Here is an 18,320-nt window from a genome sequence, read left to right on the forward strand (position 1 = left end):
GTCATGGATTTGCATAAGCGCTGTGGAATATATGTACGGTATATCATTGGTTTTAAGGGGGACATTTACTAAGCAGTGATAAGTGCGGAGAAGTGAGCCAGTGGAGAAGTTGCCCATGGCAACCAATCAGCACTGAAGTAACATCTATAATTTGCATGCTATAAAATGATACAGAGCTGCTGATTGGTTGATGGGGCAATTTCTCCACTGGCTCACTTCTCCGCTCTTACCACTGCTTAGTAAATGTAAAAGTCTCCTACAGACCCCCACTCTGTGTTTCTGGGCATGGGGACTAAAGCCTTTTGCTCAAAAGATTATAGCAGGGGGTTGCCCCCCCCCCATCATGATTTAGTTCAGCGCAGACTAGGAGATGTGACGTACTGTAATGGGCGAGGCCAGTGGGCCACTTCAGCGCTCGTTAAATGTGCAAAATAGGATTAAATTAAGGAGGATAGAGTAGCTCTGTTTTGCTAATTTAGAACAAATATAAAAAGTAGTGCATACTTATTGTTTAAAACTATTCCCTTTACGTCTAGAATTATTTGAGCTATACATTCATTGTACGGTAATACATATATACATTCATTGTACAGAGATATACATACATTGTACGGTGATACATATATACAGTCATTGTACGGTAATACATATATACAGTCATTGTACGGCAATACATATATACATTCATTGTACTGTAATACATATATGCATTCATTGTACAGAGATATACATACATTGTACGGTAATACATATATAGTCATTGTACGGTAATACATATATACATTCATTGTACTGTAATACATATATACATTCATTGTACAGAGATATACATACATTGTACGGTAATACATATATACGGGTTCACTACGGCTGGCCGGCGGTCGGGCTCCCGGCGACCAGCATCCCGGCGCCGGGAGCCCGACCGCCGGCTTACCGACAGCGTGGCGAGCGCAAATGAGACCCTTGCGGGCTCGCTGCGCTCGCCACGCTATGGGCACGGTGGCGCGCTACGCGCGCCACACTATTTTATTCTCCCTCTATGGGGGTCGTGGACCCCCACGAGGGAAAATAAGTGTCGGTATGCCGGCTGTCGGGCTCCCGGCGCCGGTATACTGAGCGCCGGGAGCCAGACCGCCGGCATACAGAAGACCACCCCATATATACAGTCATTGTACGGTAATACATATATACAGTCATTGTACGGTAATACATATGGTATCCGGACTCCAGGTCGACAACAAAAAGGTCGACACACCTTAGGTCGACGCCAATTGGTCGACACACCTTAGGTCGACATGGACAAAAGGTCACCAGGAACAAGGTCGACATTGAAAAAGGTTGACATGAGTTTTTCACAATTTTTTTCTTTTTTGGAACCTTTTACTACTTAACGATCCACGTGGACTACGATTGGAACGGTAATCTGTGCCGAGCGAAGCGAAGGCACCATGACCGAAGCATGGCGAGCGAAGCGAGCCATGCGAGGGGACGCGGTGCACTAATTGGGGTCCCGGTCACTTTACGAAGAAAACGACACCAAAAAAACATAAAAAACTCATGTCGACCTTTTTCCATGTCGACCTTGTTCCTGTCGACCTTTTGTCCATGTCGACCTAAGGTGTGTCAACCAATTGGCGTCGACCTAAGGTGTGTCGACCTTTTTGTTGTCGACCTGGAGTCCCAGACCCATACATATATACAGTCATTGTACGGTAATACATATATACATTTGTTGTATGGTAATACATATATACATTCATTGTACTGTAATAATAAGATTTTACTTACCGGTAAATCTATTTCTCGTAGTCCGTAGTGGATTCTGGGGACTCCGTAAAGACCATGGGGAATAGACGGGCTCCGCAGGAGACAGGGCATTTTAAGAAAGAATTTGGATACTGGTGTTCTCTGGCTCCTCCCTCTATGTCCCTCCTCCAGACCTCAGTTAGAGAAACTGTGCCCGGAAGAGCTGACAGTACAAGGAAAGGATTTTGGAATCCAGGGCAAGACTCATACCAGTCACACCAATCACACCGTATAACTCGTGATAAACTTACCCAGTTAACAGTATGAACAACAACGGAGCATCAGATCAACCCTGATGCAACCAACATAACCCTTATTTAAGCAATAACTATATACAAGTATTGCAGAAGAAGTCCGCACTTGGGACGGGCGCCCAGCATCCACTACGGACTACGAGAAATAGATTTACCGGTAAGTAAAATCTTATTTTCTCTAACGTCCTAGTGGATGCTGGGTACTCCGTAAGGACCATGGGGATTATACCAAAGCTCCCAAATGGGCGGGAGAGTGCGGATGACTCTGCAGCACCGAATGAGCAAACACAAGGTCCTCCTCAGCCAGGGTATCAAACTTGTAGAACTTTTGCAAAGGTGTTTGAACCTGACCAAGTAGCCGCTCGGCAAAGCTGTAATGCGGAGACCCCTCGGGCAGCCGCCCAAGAAGAGCCCACCTTCCTTGTGGAATGGGCCTTAACTGATCTAGGCAGCGGCAACCCAGCCGCAGACTGAGCCTGCTGAATCGTGTTACAGATCCAGCGAGCAATAGTTTGCTTTGAAGCAGGCGCCCCAAGCTTGTTGGAAGCATACAGGATAAACAAAGATTCTGTTTTCCTGACCCTAGCCGTTCTGGCTACATAAACCTTCAAAGCCCTGACCACATCAAGCAACTCGGAATCCTCCAAGTCACGAGTAGCCACAGGCACCACAATAGGTTTGGTTCATATGAAAGGATGACACCACTTTTGGCAGAAATTGTGGACTGGTCCGCAATTCTGCCCTGTCCATATGGAAAACCAGATAGGGGCTTTTATGTGACAAAGCCGCTAATTCTGACACACGCCTAGCTGAAGCCAAGGCTAATAGCATGACCACCTTCCACGTGAGAAATTTTAACTCCACAGTTTTGAGTGGCTCAAACCAGTGTGACTTCAGGAAACTCAACACCACGTTAAGATCCCAAGGTGCCACTGGAGGCACAAAAGGGGGCTGAATATGCAGCACTCCCTTTACAAACGTCTGGACTTCAGGAAGAGAAGCCAGTTCTTTTTGAAAGAAAATGGATAGAGCCGAAATCTGGACCTTAATGGAACCCAATTTCAGGCCCAAAGTCACTCCCGACTGTAGGAAGTGAAGGAAACGGCCCAGCTGGAATTCCTCCGTAGGGGCATTCCTGGCCTCACACCAAGCAACATATTTTCGCCATATACGGTGATAATGTTCAGCCGTCACATCCTTCCTAGCCTTTATCAGCGTTGGAATAACCTCATCCGGAATGCCTTTTTCTGCTAGGATCCGGCGTTCAACCGCCATGCCGTCAAACGCAGCCGCGGTAAGTCTTGGAACAGACAGGGCCCCTGTTGCAACAAGTCCTGTCTTAGAGGCAGAGGCCATGGGTCCTCTGTGAGCATTTCTTGCAGATCCGGATACCAAGTCCTTCTTGGCCAATCCGGAACAATGAGTATTGTTCTCATTCTTCTTTTTCTTATGATTCTCAGCACCTTTGGTATGAGAGGAAGAGGAGGAAATACATAAATCGACTGGAACACCCACGGTGTCACTAGTGCGTCTACAGCTATCACCTGAGGGTCTCTTGACCTAGTGCAATATCTCAGCTTTTTGTTGAGGCGGGATGCCATCATGTCCACCTGTGGCAGTTCCCACTGCCTTGCAATCTGCGTGAAGACTTCTTGATGAAGTCCCCACTCTCCCGGGTGGAGGTCGTGCCTGCTGGGGAAGTCTGCTTCCCAGTTGTCAGCTCCCGGAATGAACACTGCTGACAGTGCTCTTACGTGATTCTCCGCCCAGCGAAGAATTCTGGTGGCTTCTACCATCGCCACCCTGCTCCTTGTGATGCCTTGGCAGTTTACATGAGCCACTGCGGTGATATTGTCTGACTGAATCAGAACGGGTTGGTCGCGAAGCAGGGACTCCGCTTGACGTAGGGCGTTGTATATGGCCCTTAGTTCCAGGATGTTGATGTGAAGGCAAGTCTCCTGACTTGACCACAGACCTTGGAAATTTCTTCCCTATGTGACTGCCCCCCACCCTCGGAGGCTTGCATCCGTGGTCACCAGGACCCAGTCCTGAATGCCGAATCTGCGACCTTCGAGAAGGTGAGCACTCTGCAGCCACCACAGGAGAGACACCCTGGCCCTGGGGGATAGGGTGATTGACCAATGCATCTGAAAATGTGATCCGGACCACTTGTCCAGTAAGTCCCATTGGAAGGTCCTCGCATGGAACCTGCCGAAGGGAATGGCCTCGTATGATGCCACCATCTTTCCCAGGACTCGAGTGCAGTGATTCACTGACACCTGTTTTGGTTTTAATAGATTCCTGACCAGTGTCACGAGCTCCTGAGCTCTCTCTATCGGGAGATAAACCCTTTTCTGGTCTGTGTCTAGGATCATGCCTAGGAGAGGCAGATGAGCTGTACGAACCAACTGCGACTTTGGAATATATAGATACCAGCCGTGTTGCCGTTACACTTCCAGAGAAAGTGATACGCTGTTCAGCCACTGCTCTCTTGATCTCGCTTTTATGAGGAGATCGTCCAAGTACGTGATAATAGTGACACCTTGCTTCCGCAGGAGCACCATCATTTCCGCCATTACCTTGGTGAACATTCTCGGGGCCGTGGAGAGACCAAACGGCAACGTCTGAAATTGGTAATGACAATCCCGTACCGCAATTCTGAGATACGCCTGATGAGGTGGATAAATGAGGACATGAAGGTATGCATCCTTTATGTCCCGCGTCACCATAAAATCTCCCCCTTTCAGGCTTGCAATGACCGCTCTTAGCGATTCCATCTTGAACTTGAACCTTTTCAGGTATATGTTCAGGGATTTTAAATTCAATATGGGTCTGACCGAACCGTCCGGTTTCAGGACTACCACATGGTCGAATAATAACCCCCTCCTTGTTGAAGGAGGGGAACCTTGACCACCACCTGTTGAAGATACAATTTGTGAATTGCAGTTAACACTGTTTCCCTCTCGTGGGGGGAAGCCGGCAGGGCCGTCGGTGAGGGGGCATCTTCTCAAAGTCCAGCTTGTATCCCTGAGACACAATATCTATTGCCCAGGGATCTAACAGGAAGTGAACCCACTTGTGGCTGAACTTACGAAGGCGTGCCCCCACCGGGCCCAGCTCCGCCTGTGGAGCCCCAGCGACATGCGGTGGATTTTTGTATAGGCCGGGGAGGACTTCTGTTCCTGGGAACTAGCTGTGTTGTGCAGCTTCTTTCCTCTGCCCCCGCCTCTGGCAAGAAAGGACACCCCTCGGACTTTCTTGTTTCTTTGTTCGAAAGGCTGCATTTGATAATGTCGTGCATTCCTAGGCTGTGCAGGAATATAAGGCAAAATATCAGAATTACCAGCTATAGCTGTGGAGACCAGGTCCGAGAACCCTTCTCCACACAATCCTCAGCCTTCCATATGCCTCTTAAGTCGGCATCATCTGTCCATTGCATATTCTACAGGACACGTCAAGCAGAAATCGACATAGCTTTGACTCTAGGACCCAGTATACTCATGTCTCTTTGGGCATGTTTTATATATATATATATATATATATATATATATATATCTCTTAAGACAGCATCTTTAATATATATATATATATCTCTATATATACATATATATATATATATATATATATCTACATACTAGGGTCTCAATCTCTGCTGATAAGGTACCTGTCCACGCTGCCACAGCGCTATAAACCCATGCCGACACAATCGCTGGTCTGAGTAGTGTACCTTCTTATAGCAAGCTCAGGAGAGCTCACTAAGTAGCACCCAGCTCGTCCGGGCACAGATTCAAACTTACTGAGGTCTGGAGGAGGGACATAGAGGGAGGAGCCAGAGCACACCAGTATCCAAATTCTTTCTTAAAGTGCCCTGTCTCCTGCGGAGCCCGTCTATTCCCCATGGTCCTTACGGAGTCCCCAGCATCCACTAGGACGTTAGAGAAACATATATACATTCATTGTACAGAGATATACATACATTGTACGGTAATACACATATACAGTCATTGTACGGTAATACATATATACATTCATTGTACTGTAATACATATATACATTCGTTGTACGGTAATACATATATACATTCATTGTACTGTAATACATATATACACATTCATTGTACAGAGATATACATACATTGCACGGTAATACATATATACAGTCATTGTACGGTAATACATATATACATTCATTGTACGGTTATACATATATACAGTCATTGTACGGCAATACATATATACATTCATTGTACTGTAATACATATATGCATTCATTGTACAGAGATATACATACATTGTACGGTAATACATATATAGTCATTGTACTGTAATACATATATACATTCATTGTATGGTTATACGTATATACATTCATTGTACTGTAATACATATATTGCATATGTTTTCCCCCCAGATGCTGCAGATAAGACTCATCTAGTCATATTGTTACTCTGCGTCCTTATTATATTTTTTGCATGGTAAGTAGTGAAAATCTTGTACAATACAGTATATTATTGGTTGCTTTCTATAGTCCTTGGCCAAGAACACTGATCTGGGTCAGCTGTGGAAGAGGACGAATTAACCCCCTATCCCCCCCCTCCCCCCGCCCCCCGTGATATGCGGTGCCATCTCCCATGGGTGCACATTTTTCAGAGGGTATCACCACATCGCCCTATTTTGACCTTGCCCCGTATCAAGCGGCCCGGCTGTGTCTTAGCAAGGCTTCATGTTGCTGTGTGACTCCTCAGTTGCCACCATTCCTGCGCCTGAAAAGGGCTCAATCCCACACCAGCCTAGACATGGTGCAGATCACATACTCTTAATAGGAACATGCGCCTATATGTTGCACTTTGGCGGAGAACTGGCGTTCCAGGTGCACTCTAGGTGGTATATTTAGTTTACTGAGGTGCGGGTTTCTAGAAGTGGAGCTGTTGCCCATAGCAACCAATTAGATTCTACTTATCATTTATCTAGCACCTTCAAGAAGATAATAGCTAGAATATGATTGGTTGCTATGGGCAACATCTACACTTCTAAACGCCCGCACTTTAGTAAATAAGCTCCTTGCATCCTGTACAAAGTAATATCACACTTCACACACAAAATATGGAAACAGCTGTGCGCTGCTTAAAGTAATGAATAAATGAGCAGAGTGCCCCCTTTTACATTACCTCAGTCAGCTACAAGCGTGATATCCTGCTATCATAGTGAAGACCATTGGCGTCATAAGAAATGAATGGATGAGTATACAAGATGAAGTCAGCATCGCCACATTAACAATGCAGACATTCATTTTGTCGACCCCAGAATGTCAACTTTGACTAAGTCAACATAGTTTGACACCTGAAAAATGTCAACACTCTTAAAATGTCGACATATAACATTAAGGATACCATTAGGGTTAGAATTAGGGTTAGCGCTCGCCATAAAGGTGGCGCAGTTGGCAGTGATGTAAGGGAGGGTGGGGGCAATGATGTTGTGCCTGACCCCTATATTCGCTCCTGAGCTCCCTTATTATCAGCAATGCTTCTATACGTTCTCCCCACATCCACAGACCCTGTCACACTCATTACAGAACAATCAGTTCTGCTTTATACAGATATCTTCCTCTTGTGTAATAAACGGCTTTGTTTCCATTTGAAGGCTTGTATTTTCACAACCAAGTTCCAGCGAAGATCTGTGCAGGCGCAGGAAGGTAAGGAGAACACAGTGCACCGTATGCGCTACAAAATGGAGGTTGTTCTGCAGCAATATGGAATTATTATTAGGGGAAATTAATTAGTGCTGCACTACAACTGGTTTTGTTGGTCTACAGCAGAGGGCAGACTCCCTGCAGCACAAGCTGCTCTGGAACTACAAGGGACTTGGTACATGCAGGTTAAAAATCAGCAAAATCCATGCAGTGCAGATGCAGTCCAGAGGTCTACAGTAGGGAGTGATGTTGTAATACATTGGCACCAGTCAGTAGCAGAATTACCACTAGGCAACACCAGCAGCCGCTTAGGGCCCAGCATGTTCCAAGGGGGCCCGCCGACAGGGCTGTAGAATGGAGGGCATATTTGCTTGCTCCGGGCCCCAGCAGGCTGCCAGCACATTTCTCAGACAGCGCATTGATTGGACAGCTGCCTCGGCAGGCTGTGACAGTCAGCGCATTGATTGGACAGCACACGCCACTCTGTCTTCTCTCCTGCATTGTGTTGTACATGTGACCCGTCATGTCAGATAGGTTAATTGGCTCCTGACAAAAAAAATTATTAACCGCTGTGTATGCGTGTGTCCAATATTATTATTATTACATTTTAATTTATAGGGCGCCACAAGTGTTTTGCAGCGCCGTACAAAGTACAGTACAGGGAGACAAAACTTAGCATAACAGTAAATAAATAACAAAAATGGAGTGCAGGTAACAAAGAGCACCACAATTCTCAAAACATAATACAGCTTAGATGTAAGTAGCGAAGGAGTAATCATTGTACTACTTGGGGCTGGCGGCCATAGATAGAGAGGGGCCATTTACCAGCAGGAGAAAAAGCGGGTAAAGATGGTCGCTGAGTGAAATGTGTCAAGAAGAGGGCTTAGACAAGAGGAGAGAGGGCCCTGCTCTGAAGAGCTAACAATCTAGTGGGGAGGGGCAACAGACAGATGACATGAGGTGCAAGCAAGGAGGTAGAAGCCTGATGGTGGTATGCGAGGAAAGCAGAGATGTCCAAGGCATGGGGCAGGGGGTTGGAGGAGCAGCCTAAGGACTAGGTTATGCATTGGAAGGGTACGCTTTAATGAATAGGTGGGTTTTCAGTGCCCGTTTGAAGCTTTGCAAGGTCGGGGAGAGTCTAATGGAGCGGGGGAGCGCATTCCACTGAAGGGGTGCAGCACGGGCAAAATCTTGAACTCGTGCATGGGAAGCAGTGACCAAGGTAGAGGAGAGGCGACGGTCATCAGCCGACCGTAGTGGGCGGGAGGGAGTATGAATGGAGAGGAGGTTGGAGATGTAGGGAGCAGGGTAATTAGAGATGGCCTTGTATGTGAGGGTGAGGAGTTTGAAGAGGATTCTGTAGGGGAATGGGAGCCAGTGTAGATTTTGTCGAAGGGGAGTGGCAGAAGTGGAGCGGCGGGAGAGGAAGATGAGCCTAGCTGCGGAGTTGAGGACAGATTGGAGGGGAGCGATGTGGGAGCAAGTGAGGCCAGTGAGGAGCACATTGCAGTAGTCGAGTCGTGAGATGACCAGTGAGTGGATGATAAGTTTAGTTGCACTCTGGGAGAGAAATGGCCTGATGCGAGCAATGTTGCGTAGCTGAAACCGACAAGATTGCGCCAGAGCTTGGATGTAGGGTGCAAAGGAGAGGGAGGAGTCAAGAGTGACGCCCAGGCAGCGGAGTTGGGGAACGGGGGAGATGATAGTGTTGTCAACAGTGATAGAGATATTTGTAAGGGGTGTTGCTCTGGCTGGGGGAAAGATAATAAGTTCAGTTTTATCCATGTTGAGCTTCAGAGAGCGCTCAGACATCCAGGAGGAGATGGCAGAGAGGCAGCTGGAGACCTGAGAGAGGACAGTGGGGGACAGATCAGGAGAGGAGAGGTAGAGTTGTGTGTCATCAGCATAGAGGTGGTATTGAAGGCCAAAGGAGTTAATGAGCGCACCCAGGGAAGAGGTGTACAGGGAGAACAGAAGGGGGCCTAGGACAGAACCCTGAGGGACACCAACAGGAAGGATGGAAGGGTGTGAGGTGGTTCCGGAGGCAGACACAGAGAAGGAGCGGTTAGTGAGGTATGAGGTAAACCAGTCAAGGACGGTGCTAGAGAGGCCAACATTTTGGAGTGTGCGGAGGAGGAGAGGGTGATCCACGGTGTCAAAGGCAGCAGAGAGGTCCAGAAGGATGAGCAAAGAGAAGTGGCCCTTGGATTTGGCCGAAAGCAGGTCACTGGTGACTTTCACCAGGGCAGTCTCGGTGGAGTGGAGTGGGCGAAAGCCAGATTGTAGTGGATCAAGGATGGAGTGGTCAGAGAGGTAGCTTGTGAGACGGCTGTAGACCAGTCGTTCAAGTAGTTTGGAGGCGAAAGGGAGAAGAGAGATGGGGCGGTAGCTAGTGAGTGATGAAGGGTCGAGGTTGGCTTTTTTGAGAATAGGGGACACTAGAGCATGTTTGAATGGTGAGGGAAAGATGCCAGTAGAGAGTGATAGGTGAAAGAGGTGAGCAAGGTGGGAGCAGGCAGTGGGGGGGAGGGAGCGGAGAAGACGGGAGGGGAGGGGGTCCAAGTGGCAGGTTGTGGGGGGAGAGGATAAGATGAGGGAGTGGACTTCCTTGTCTGAGGTGGGACGGAAGCAGGACAGGGTGGGATAGATGGACGGGAGGGATGGTGGGAGCAGGGGGGCAGCAGAGGGGTGACGGGAGGAGATGTAATTTTGAATATCCTCAATTTTGGAGATGAAGAAGGAGGCAAAGTCAGTGGGAGTGAGGGAAGAGGGGAGGGGAGGAGGGGGGCGAAGGAGAGTGTTGAAAGTTTCAAAGAGTCGGCGTGGACTGGAGGACTGAGAAGAGATGAGTGTTTGGAAAAAGGATTGCTTGGCGAGAGAAAGAGCAGAGCTATCGGAGGAGAGGATAAACTTGAAATGGAGAAAGTCCGCCAGAGAGTGGGATCTCCTCCAGGAGCGTTCTGCGGACCGTGAACATTTTTGTAGGAATCGTGTAAGTTTGGTGTGCCAGGGTTGGGGTTTGGAGCGGCGGAGGGGGACAGATGAGAGGGGGGCCACAGAGTCAAGAGCAGCAGTAAGGGAAGAGTTATAGAAGGAGGCTGCCTGGTTGGGACAAGTCATATTGGAAAGAGGAGAGAGGAAGGTCTCGAGGGAGGACATGATAGTGGGGTTTAGGGACCCGAGATTGCATCTGGTGATGGTGTGTCTGTGTGTGGAGCAGAGAGGGGAAGATGAGAGGGTGAAAGAAAGCAGATGGTGGTCAGAGAGAGGGAAGGAAGAGTTAGAGAAATCAGAGAGATTACATCGGTGGGTGAAGACAAGGTCGAGGGAGTGGCCGAGATTGTGAGTAGGGGTGGAGGACCATTGAGAAAGTCCAAAGGAGGTGGAAAGAGCAAGAAGGTTAGAGGAAGCTGCATTAGTGATGTCGATAGGGATGTTAAAGTCACCAAGGATGATAGAGGGGAGGTCGGAGGAGAGAAAGTGGCAAAGCCAGGCAGCAAAGTTGTCAAGGAAAGGTGAACAGCGGCCAGGGGGGCGGTAGATCACTGCCACATGGAGGTGAATGGGGTAGGGAATATAGATGGCGAGCTGCACTGGTGTGTAGTGGGCGTGTTATGGGAGTGTTGGGGGCATTTCGATGGAAGCGGCTGCGTACCCAGGCGCACAACCGCTGCCATAGGAGGCCAGAGTCAGAAGGAGACACTACACCTGCAATAGGACTATGGGGGTCATTCCGAGCTGATCGCTCGCTAGCAGTTTTTAGCAGCCGTGCAAACGCTATGCCGCTGCCCGCTGGGGAGTGTATTTTAGCTTAGCAGAAGTGCGTACGCATGTGCAGGCAAGATCTGCAAAAACAGTTTGTGCAGTTTCTGAGTAGCTCTGAACCTACTCAGCGCTTGCCATCACTTCAGCCTATTCGTGTCTGGAGTTGACGTCATACACCCGCCCAGCGAACGCCCAGCCACGCCTGCGTTTTTTCAGACACGCCTGCGTTTTTGCAAACATTCCCTGAAAACGGTCAGTTGACACCCAGAAAAGCCCCCTTCCTGTCAATCTTCTTGCGGCCGTCAGTGCGATTGAAAACTTCGCTACAACCTGTGCAAAACAACAAATGCCTTTGTACCCATACGTCGCGCGTGCGCATTGCGGTGCATACGCACCGCAATGACGATTTTTAGCCTGAACGCTGCGCTGCAACAACGGCAGCTAGCGATCAACTCGGAATGATCCCCCCTGTATTACAGCGTGCACAGATGCTAAAAGTGGGCATCTCAGACCTTGCACACTCGGCAGTTGCGGCCTGCCGCCAATAGACGCTGCTGCGCCGACTCAGAATGAGGCCCGGTGTGTTGTATGCAGTACCGGTTATATCTCTTCTGCCTTGATTCATACAATATATATATTAACAAATGTGATTTTTGCATGTATTTTATTCCCGGATAACTTTATTTTCTTACTATTTACAGGTCACCTAAAATTGATTCTGTCCTGGATTCCCGACCACTAAGTCATGATTAACACAATCATTAAAGATCTCAACTCTGTGCAATATTATGTGATCTATTTAAAGTGTTAAAAGAAAGCCCCCCCCCCCCCCCCATGTGTCCATGTTACAATTTATAAAAAAAAAATGGTACTGTCAACACAATACCTGAAATGCACCTATTGTCAGAGGGAAGCTATTCATTATTTATTTATTCTGAAAGTGTTTCATGCATCAATAATGGAGTTGCTGCACTCTTTTCTGTATATCCCAGTTACTATCGTCCCGCTGAGTGTGTTAACATACCTCCCAACCATCTCTATTTTAATGGGACAATCCCGCTTTTCGGGCACTGTCCCACCTGCGGGCCGCAGTGTCCTGTGGTAGTGGGGGTTTCGGAGGTCCCGTGTCACCCGCTGCTATGCTTATGAGAACACGTGGTGAATAGATTCCACTTACACGTGTGGGACATCTATTCATTGGAGAGAGGGACTGGGGCATGGAGCACTGGGCATGCCCCCAGCATACCAGAAACATGGGGCATGGCTTGTGCATACAGTACCTCCCAACTGTCCCGATTCCAGCAGGACAGTCCCGCTATTCAGACACTGTCCCACCCGCGGGTCGCAGTGTGCTGTGGGCGGGGGGGGGGGGGGGGGGCAGTTGGGGGAGGCTTTGATTCAGCGTGATCTCTGAATACATGCTGTGCGCACACGCACAGCATGTAGTCACCGCTAGGAGGGGAGCAAGGGGCTGCCCAGCTGCACGGGGAGCGCTGGGCACGCCCCCTTAAATCAAGAAAAGCAGGCCGGCGCCGCAAGGCCACGCCCACCAGTTGCAAGCCACGTCCGCCCACCAAGGCCACACCCCCTTTTGGGTCACGAGCGGCTTCGCTCCTCGAGGGTCCCGATTCTTGAAATGGAAAAGTTGGGAGGTATGGCTTGTGGGAACAGATTTTGCTGTGACGCCACGCCCATTGCTGCGAGGCCTCACCCGCAGGCGTGTGCTAATGTCCCTATTTCTTTTTCAAGAATATTAGGACATATTATGGGGGTAATTCTGAGTTGATCGCAGCAGCAAATTTGTTAGCAGTTGGGCAAAACCATGTGCACTGCATGGGGGGGGGGGCAGATGTAACATGTGCAGAGAGAGTTAGATTTGGGTGGGATGTGTTCAAACTAAAATCTAAATTGCAGTGTAAAAATAAAGCAGCCAGTATTTACCCTGCACGGAAACAATATAACCCACCCAAATCTAACTGTATCTGCAAATGTTATATCTGTCCCACCTGCAGTGCACATGGGGGGTCATTCCGACCTGATCGCTCGCTGCAGTTGTTCGCAGCGCAGCGATTGGGTCAGAACTGCGCATGCGCTGGCGCCGCAGGGCGCCGGCGCATTCCGGATGGCCGAAGGCCATCATTCCATAGCGATCGCCTCTGCTTGATTGACAGGCAGAGGCGGTCGTTGGGCGGGAGGGGGCAGCACGTCGGCGTTTGTCCGCCGTTTTGGGGGCGCGGTCCGGCCAATGCAGGCGTGGCCGGACCATGCGGGGGGGGGGGGCGGGGCGGGCCGCAGCGGCTGCATGACATCACCCTCAGCCGCTGCGACCAGGGGAAGCGACGAGCAACTCCCGGTCAGCCGCAGCAGCTGCACTGGCCGGAATTACTCAACAAGTACAAAAGCATCGCCGCTGTGCGATGCTTCTGTACTTGTGCAGAGAAGGGGGGGACAGACATGCGGGGTAGGCTAGCCCTGTGCTGGGCGTCCCCCCGTATGTCTGGGAACCTGATCGTAGCTGTGCTAAATTTAGCACAGCTACGATCAACTCGGAATGACCCCCATGGTTTTGCCCAACTGCTAACAAATTTGCTGCTATGATCAGGTCTGAATTACCCCCCTATATATGAGCTGTAATTGAATGATTACCCCACCCCTGGACAAATTGCTTGTTTCACTGTATGTTTTTAAAAGAAGGCAACACAACCTCTACGGGGTACAAATGTAAACATGGCATCGTCCTTTACTGTCACATCTTATAAATAGATACAAAATGAAAATGTCTAATATCTAATAATAAGATTTTACTTACCGATAAATCTATTTCTCGTAGTCCGTAGTGGATGCTGGGGACTCCGTAAGGACCATGGGGATATAGCGGCTCCGCAGGAGACAGGGCACAATAATAAAAGCTTTAGGATCAGGTGGTGTGCACTGGCTCCTCCCCCTATGACCCTCCTCCAAGCCTCAGTTAGGATACTGTGCCCGGACGAGCGTGCATAATAAGGAAGGATATTGAATCCCGGGTAAGACTCATACCAGCCACACCAATTACACCGTACAACCTGTGATCTGAACCCAGTTAACAGTATGATAACAACGAAGGAGCCTCTGACAAGATGGCTCACAACAAGAATAACCCGATTTTTGTAACAATAACTATGTACAAGTATTGCAGACAATCCGCACTTGGGATGGGCGCCCAGCATCCACTACGGACTACGAGAAATAGATTTATCGGTAAGTAAAATCTTATTTTCTCTGACGTCCTAGTGGATGCTGGGGACTCCGTAAGGACCATGGGGATTATACCAAAGCTCCCAAACGGGCGGGAGAGTGCGGATGACCCTGCAGCACCGAATGAGAGACTCCATGTCCTCCTCAGCCAGGGTATCAAATTTGTAGAATTTAGCAAACGTGTTTGCCCCTGACCAAGTAACTGCTCGGCAAAGTTGTAAAGCCGAGACCCCTCGGGCAGTCGCCCAAGATGAGCCCCCTTCCTTTTGGAATGGGCTTTTACAGATTTTGGCTGTGGCAGGCCTGCCACAGAATGTGTAAACTGAATTGTATTACAAATCCAGCGAGCAATCGTCTGCTTAGAAGCAGGAGCACCCATCTTGTTGGGTGCATACAGGCTAAACAGCGAGTCAGATTTTCTGACTCCAGCCGTCCTGGAAACATATTTTTCAGGGCCCTGACAACGTCAAGTAACTTGGAGTCCTCCAAGTCCCTAGTACCCGCAGGTACCACAATAGGTTGGTTCATGTGAAAAACAGAAAACACCTTAAGGAGAAATTGAGGACGAGTCCTCAATTCTGCCCTGTCAGAATGAAAAATTAAGTAAGGGCTTTATATATGATAAAGCCGCCAATTCTGACACACGCCTGGCTGAAGCCAGGGCTAATAGCATCGTCACCTTCCATGTGAGATATTTTAAGTCCACAGTGGTGAGTGGTTCAAACCAATGTGACTTTAGGAAACTCAAAACAACATTGAGATCCCAAGGTGCCACTGGGGCACAAAATGAGGCTGTATATGCAGTACCCCTTTTACAAACATCTGAACGTCAGGCACTAAAGCCAGTTCTTTCTGGAAGAAATTCGACAGGGCCGAAATTTGAACCTTAATGGACCCTAATTTTAGGCCCATAGACAGTCCTGTTTTCAGGAAATGTAGGAAACGACCCAGTTGGAATTCCTCTGTAGGGGCCTTCTTGGCCTCACACCACGCAACATATCTTCACCAAATGCGGTGAAAATGTTTTGCGGTTACATCCTTCCTGTCTTTGACCAGGGTAGGGATGACTTCATCTGGAATGCCCTTTCAGGATCCGGCGTTCAACCGCCATGCCGTCAAACGCGGCCGCGGTAAGTCTTGGAACAGACAAGGCCCCTGCTGGAGCAGGTCCTTTCTTAAAGGTAGAGGCCACGGGTCTTCCGTGAACATCTCTTGAAGTTTCGGGTACCAAGTCCTTCTTGGCCAATCCGGAACCATGAGTATCGTTCTTACTCATCTCCCTCTTATGATTCTCAGTACTTTTGGTATGAGAGGCATAGGAGGGAACACATACTCTGACTGGTACACCCACAGTGTTACCAGAGCGTCCACCGCTATTGCCTGAGGGTCCCTTGACCTGGCGCAATATCTGTCTAGTTTTTTGTTCAGGCGGGACGCCATCATGTCCACCTTTGGTTTTTCCCAACGGTTTACAATCATGTGGAAGACTTCCCGATGAAGTCCCCACTCTCCCGGGTAGAGGTCATGCCTGCTGAGGAAGTCTGCTTCCCAGTTTTCCACTCCCGGAATGAACACTGCTGAGAGTGTTATCACATGATTTTTCGCCCAGCGAAGAATCCTTGTAGTTTCTGCCATTTCCCTCCTGCTTCTTGTGCCGCCCTGTTTACGTGGGCGACTGCCGTGATGTTGTCCCACTGGATCAATACCGGCTGACCTTGAAGCAGAGGTCTTGCTAAGCTTAGAGCATTGTAAATTGCCCTTAGCTCCAGTATATTTATGTGGAGAGAAGTCTCCAGACTTGATCACACTCTCTGGAAATTTTTTCCTTGTGTGACTGCTCCCCAGCCACTCAGGCTGGCATCCGTGGTCACCAGGACCCAGTCCTGAATGCCGAATCTGCGGCCCTTTCATAGATGAGCACTCTGCAGCCACCGCAGAAGAAACACCCTTGTCCTTGGAGACAGGGTTATCCGCTGATGCATCTGAAGATGCGATCCGGACCATTTTTCCAGCAGATCCCACGGAAAGGTTCTTGCGTGAAATCTACCGAATGGGATCGCTTTGTAAGAAAACACCATTTTTCACAGGATCCTTGTGCAATGATGCACTGATACTTTTCCTGGTTTTAGGAGGTTCCTGACTAGCTCGGATAACTCCCTGGCTTTCTTCTCCGGGAGAAAACATCCTTTTCTGGACTGTGTCCAGAATCATCCCTAGGAACAGTAGACGTGTCGTCGGAAAAAACTGCGATTTTGGAATATTTAGAATCCACTCGTGCTGTCGTAGAACTACTTAAGATAGTGCTACTCCGACCTCCAACTGTTCTCTGGACCTTGCCTTTATCAGGAAAGCGTCCATATTTCTTTTAAGAAGAATCATCATTTCGGCCATTACCTTGGTAAAGACCCGGGGTGCCGTGGACAATCCAAACGGCAGCGTCTGAACTGATAGTGACAGTTCTGTACCACGAACCTGAGGTACCCTTGGTGAGAAGGCAAATTTGGACATGTAGGTAAGCGTCCCTGATATCCAGTGACACCATATCGTCCCCTTCTTCCTGGTTCGCTATCACTACTCTGAGTGACTCCATCTTGATTTGAACGCTTGTATGTAAGTGTTCAAATATTTCAGATCTCACCGAGCCGTCTGGCTTCAGTACCACAATATAGTGTGGAATAATACCCCTTCCCTTGTTGTAGAAGGGGTACTTTGATTATCACCTGCTGGGAATACAGCCTGTGAATTGTTCCCAATACTGCCTCCCTGTCGGAGGGAGACGTTGGTAAAGCAGACTTCAGGAACTTGTGAGGGGGAGACGTCTCGAATTTCCAATGTACACCTGGGATACTACGTGTAGGATCCAGGAGTCCACTTGTGAGTGAGCCCCCTGCGTGCTGAAACTCTTGAGATGACCCCCTACCGCACCTGAGTCCGCTTGTACTGCCCCAGCGTCATGCTGCGGACTTGGCAGAAGCTGTGGAGGGCTTCTGTTCCTGGGAATGGGCTGCCTGCTGCAGTCTTCTTCCCTTTCCTCTACCCCTGGGCAGATATGACTGGCCCTTTTGCCCGCCTGCCCTTATGGGGACGAAAGGACTGAGACTGAAAAGACTGTGTCCTTTTCTGCTGAGATGTGACTTGGGGTAACAAAAGGTGGATTTTTCAGCTGTTGCCATGGCCACCAGGTCCGATGGACCGCCCCTTTATACGGCAATACTTCCATGTGCCGTCTGGAATCTGCATCACCTGACCACTGTCGTGTCTTCGTCTGGCAGATATGGACATCACATTTACTCTTGATGCCAGAATGCAAATATCCCTCTGCGCATCTCGCATATATAGAAATGCATCTATAGTCAATAAAATCTTGTCCCTGTCAAGGGTATCAATATTTTCAGTCAGGAAATCCGACCAAGCCCCCTCAGCGCTGCACATCCAGGCTGAGGCGATTGCTGGTCGTAGTATAACACCAGTATGTGTGTATATACTTTTAGGATATTTTTCAGCTTCCTATCAGCTGGCTCCTTGAGGGCTGCCGTATCTGGAGACGGTAACGCCCCTTGTTTTTATAAGCGT

At 48.8% G+C, this 18,320-nt stretch overlaps 1 protein-coding gene across 2 annotated transcripts in view; it reads left to right on the forward strand.

Moving 5' to 3' along the window:
• The window catches only part of TMEM71 (transmembrane protein 71), an 81,824-nt gene extending 69,532 nt beyond the window's left edge, over positions 1 to 12,292 (forward strand). For both annotated transcript variants that reach the window (XM_063924772.1, XM_063924773.1), the window contains 3 exons: positions 6,471 to 6,534; positions 7,700 to 7,751; positions 12,215 to 12,292. In XM_063924772.1, the coding sequence (XP_063780842.1) occupies positions 6,471 to 6,534; positions 7,700 to 7,751; positions 12,215 to 12,223 (125 nt within the window). In that variant the 3' untranslated portion in view covers positions 12,224 to 12,292. The remainder of the gene's footprint in view (positions 1 to 6,470; positions 6,535 to 7,699; positions 7,752 to 12,214) is intronic.
• The last annotated feature ends 6,028 nt before the right edge of the window (positions 12,293 to 18,320 follow it).

This window comes from Pseudophryne corroboree, chromosome 5, assembly GCF_028390025.1.
Source record: "Pseudophryne corroboree isolate aPseCor3 chromosome 5, aPseCor3.hap2, whole genome shotgun sequence".
In the NCBI taxonomy this organism is placed as follows: Eukaryota; Metazoa; Chordata; class Amphibia; order Anura; family Myobatrachidae; genus Pseudophryne; species Pseudophryne corroboree.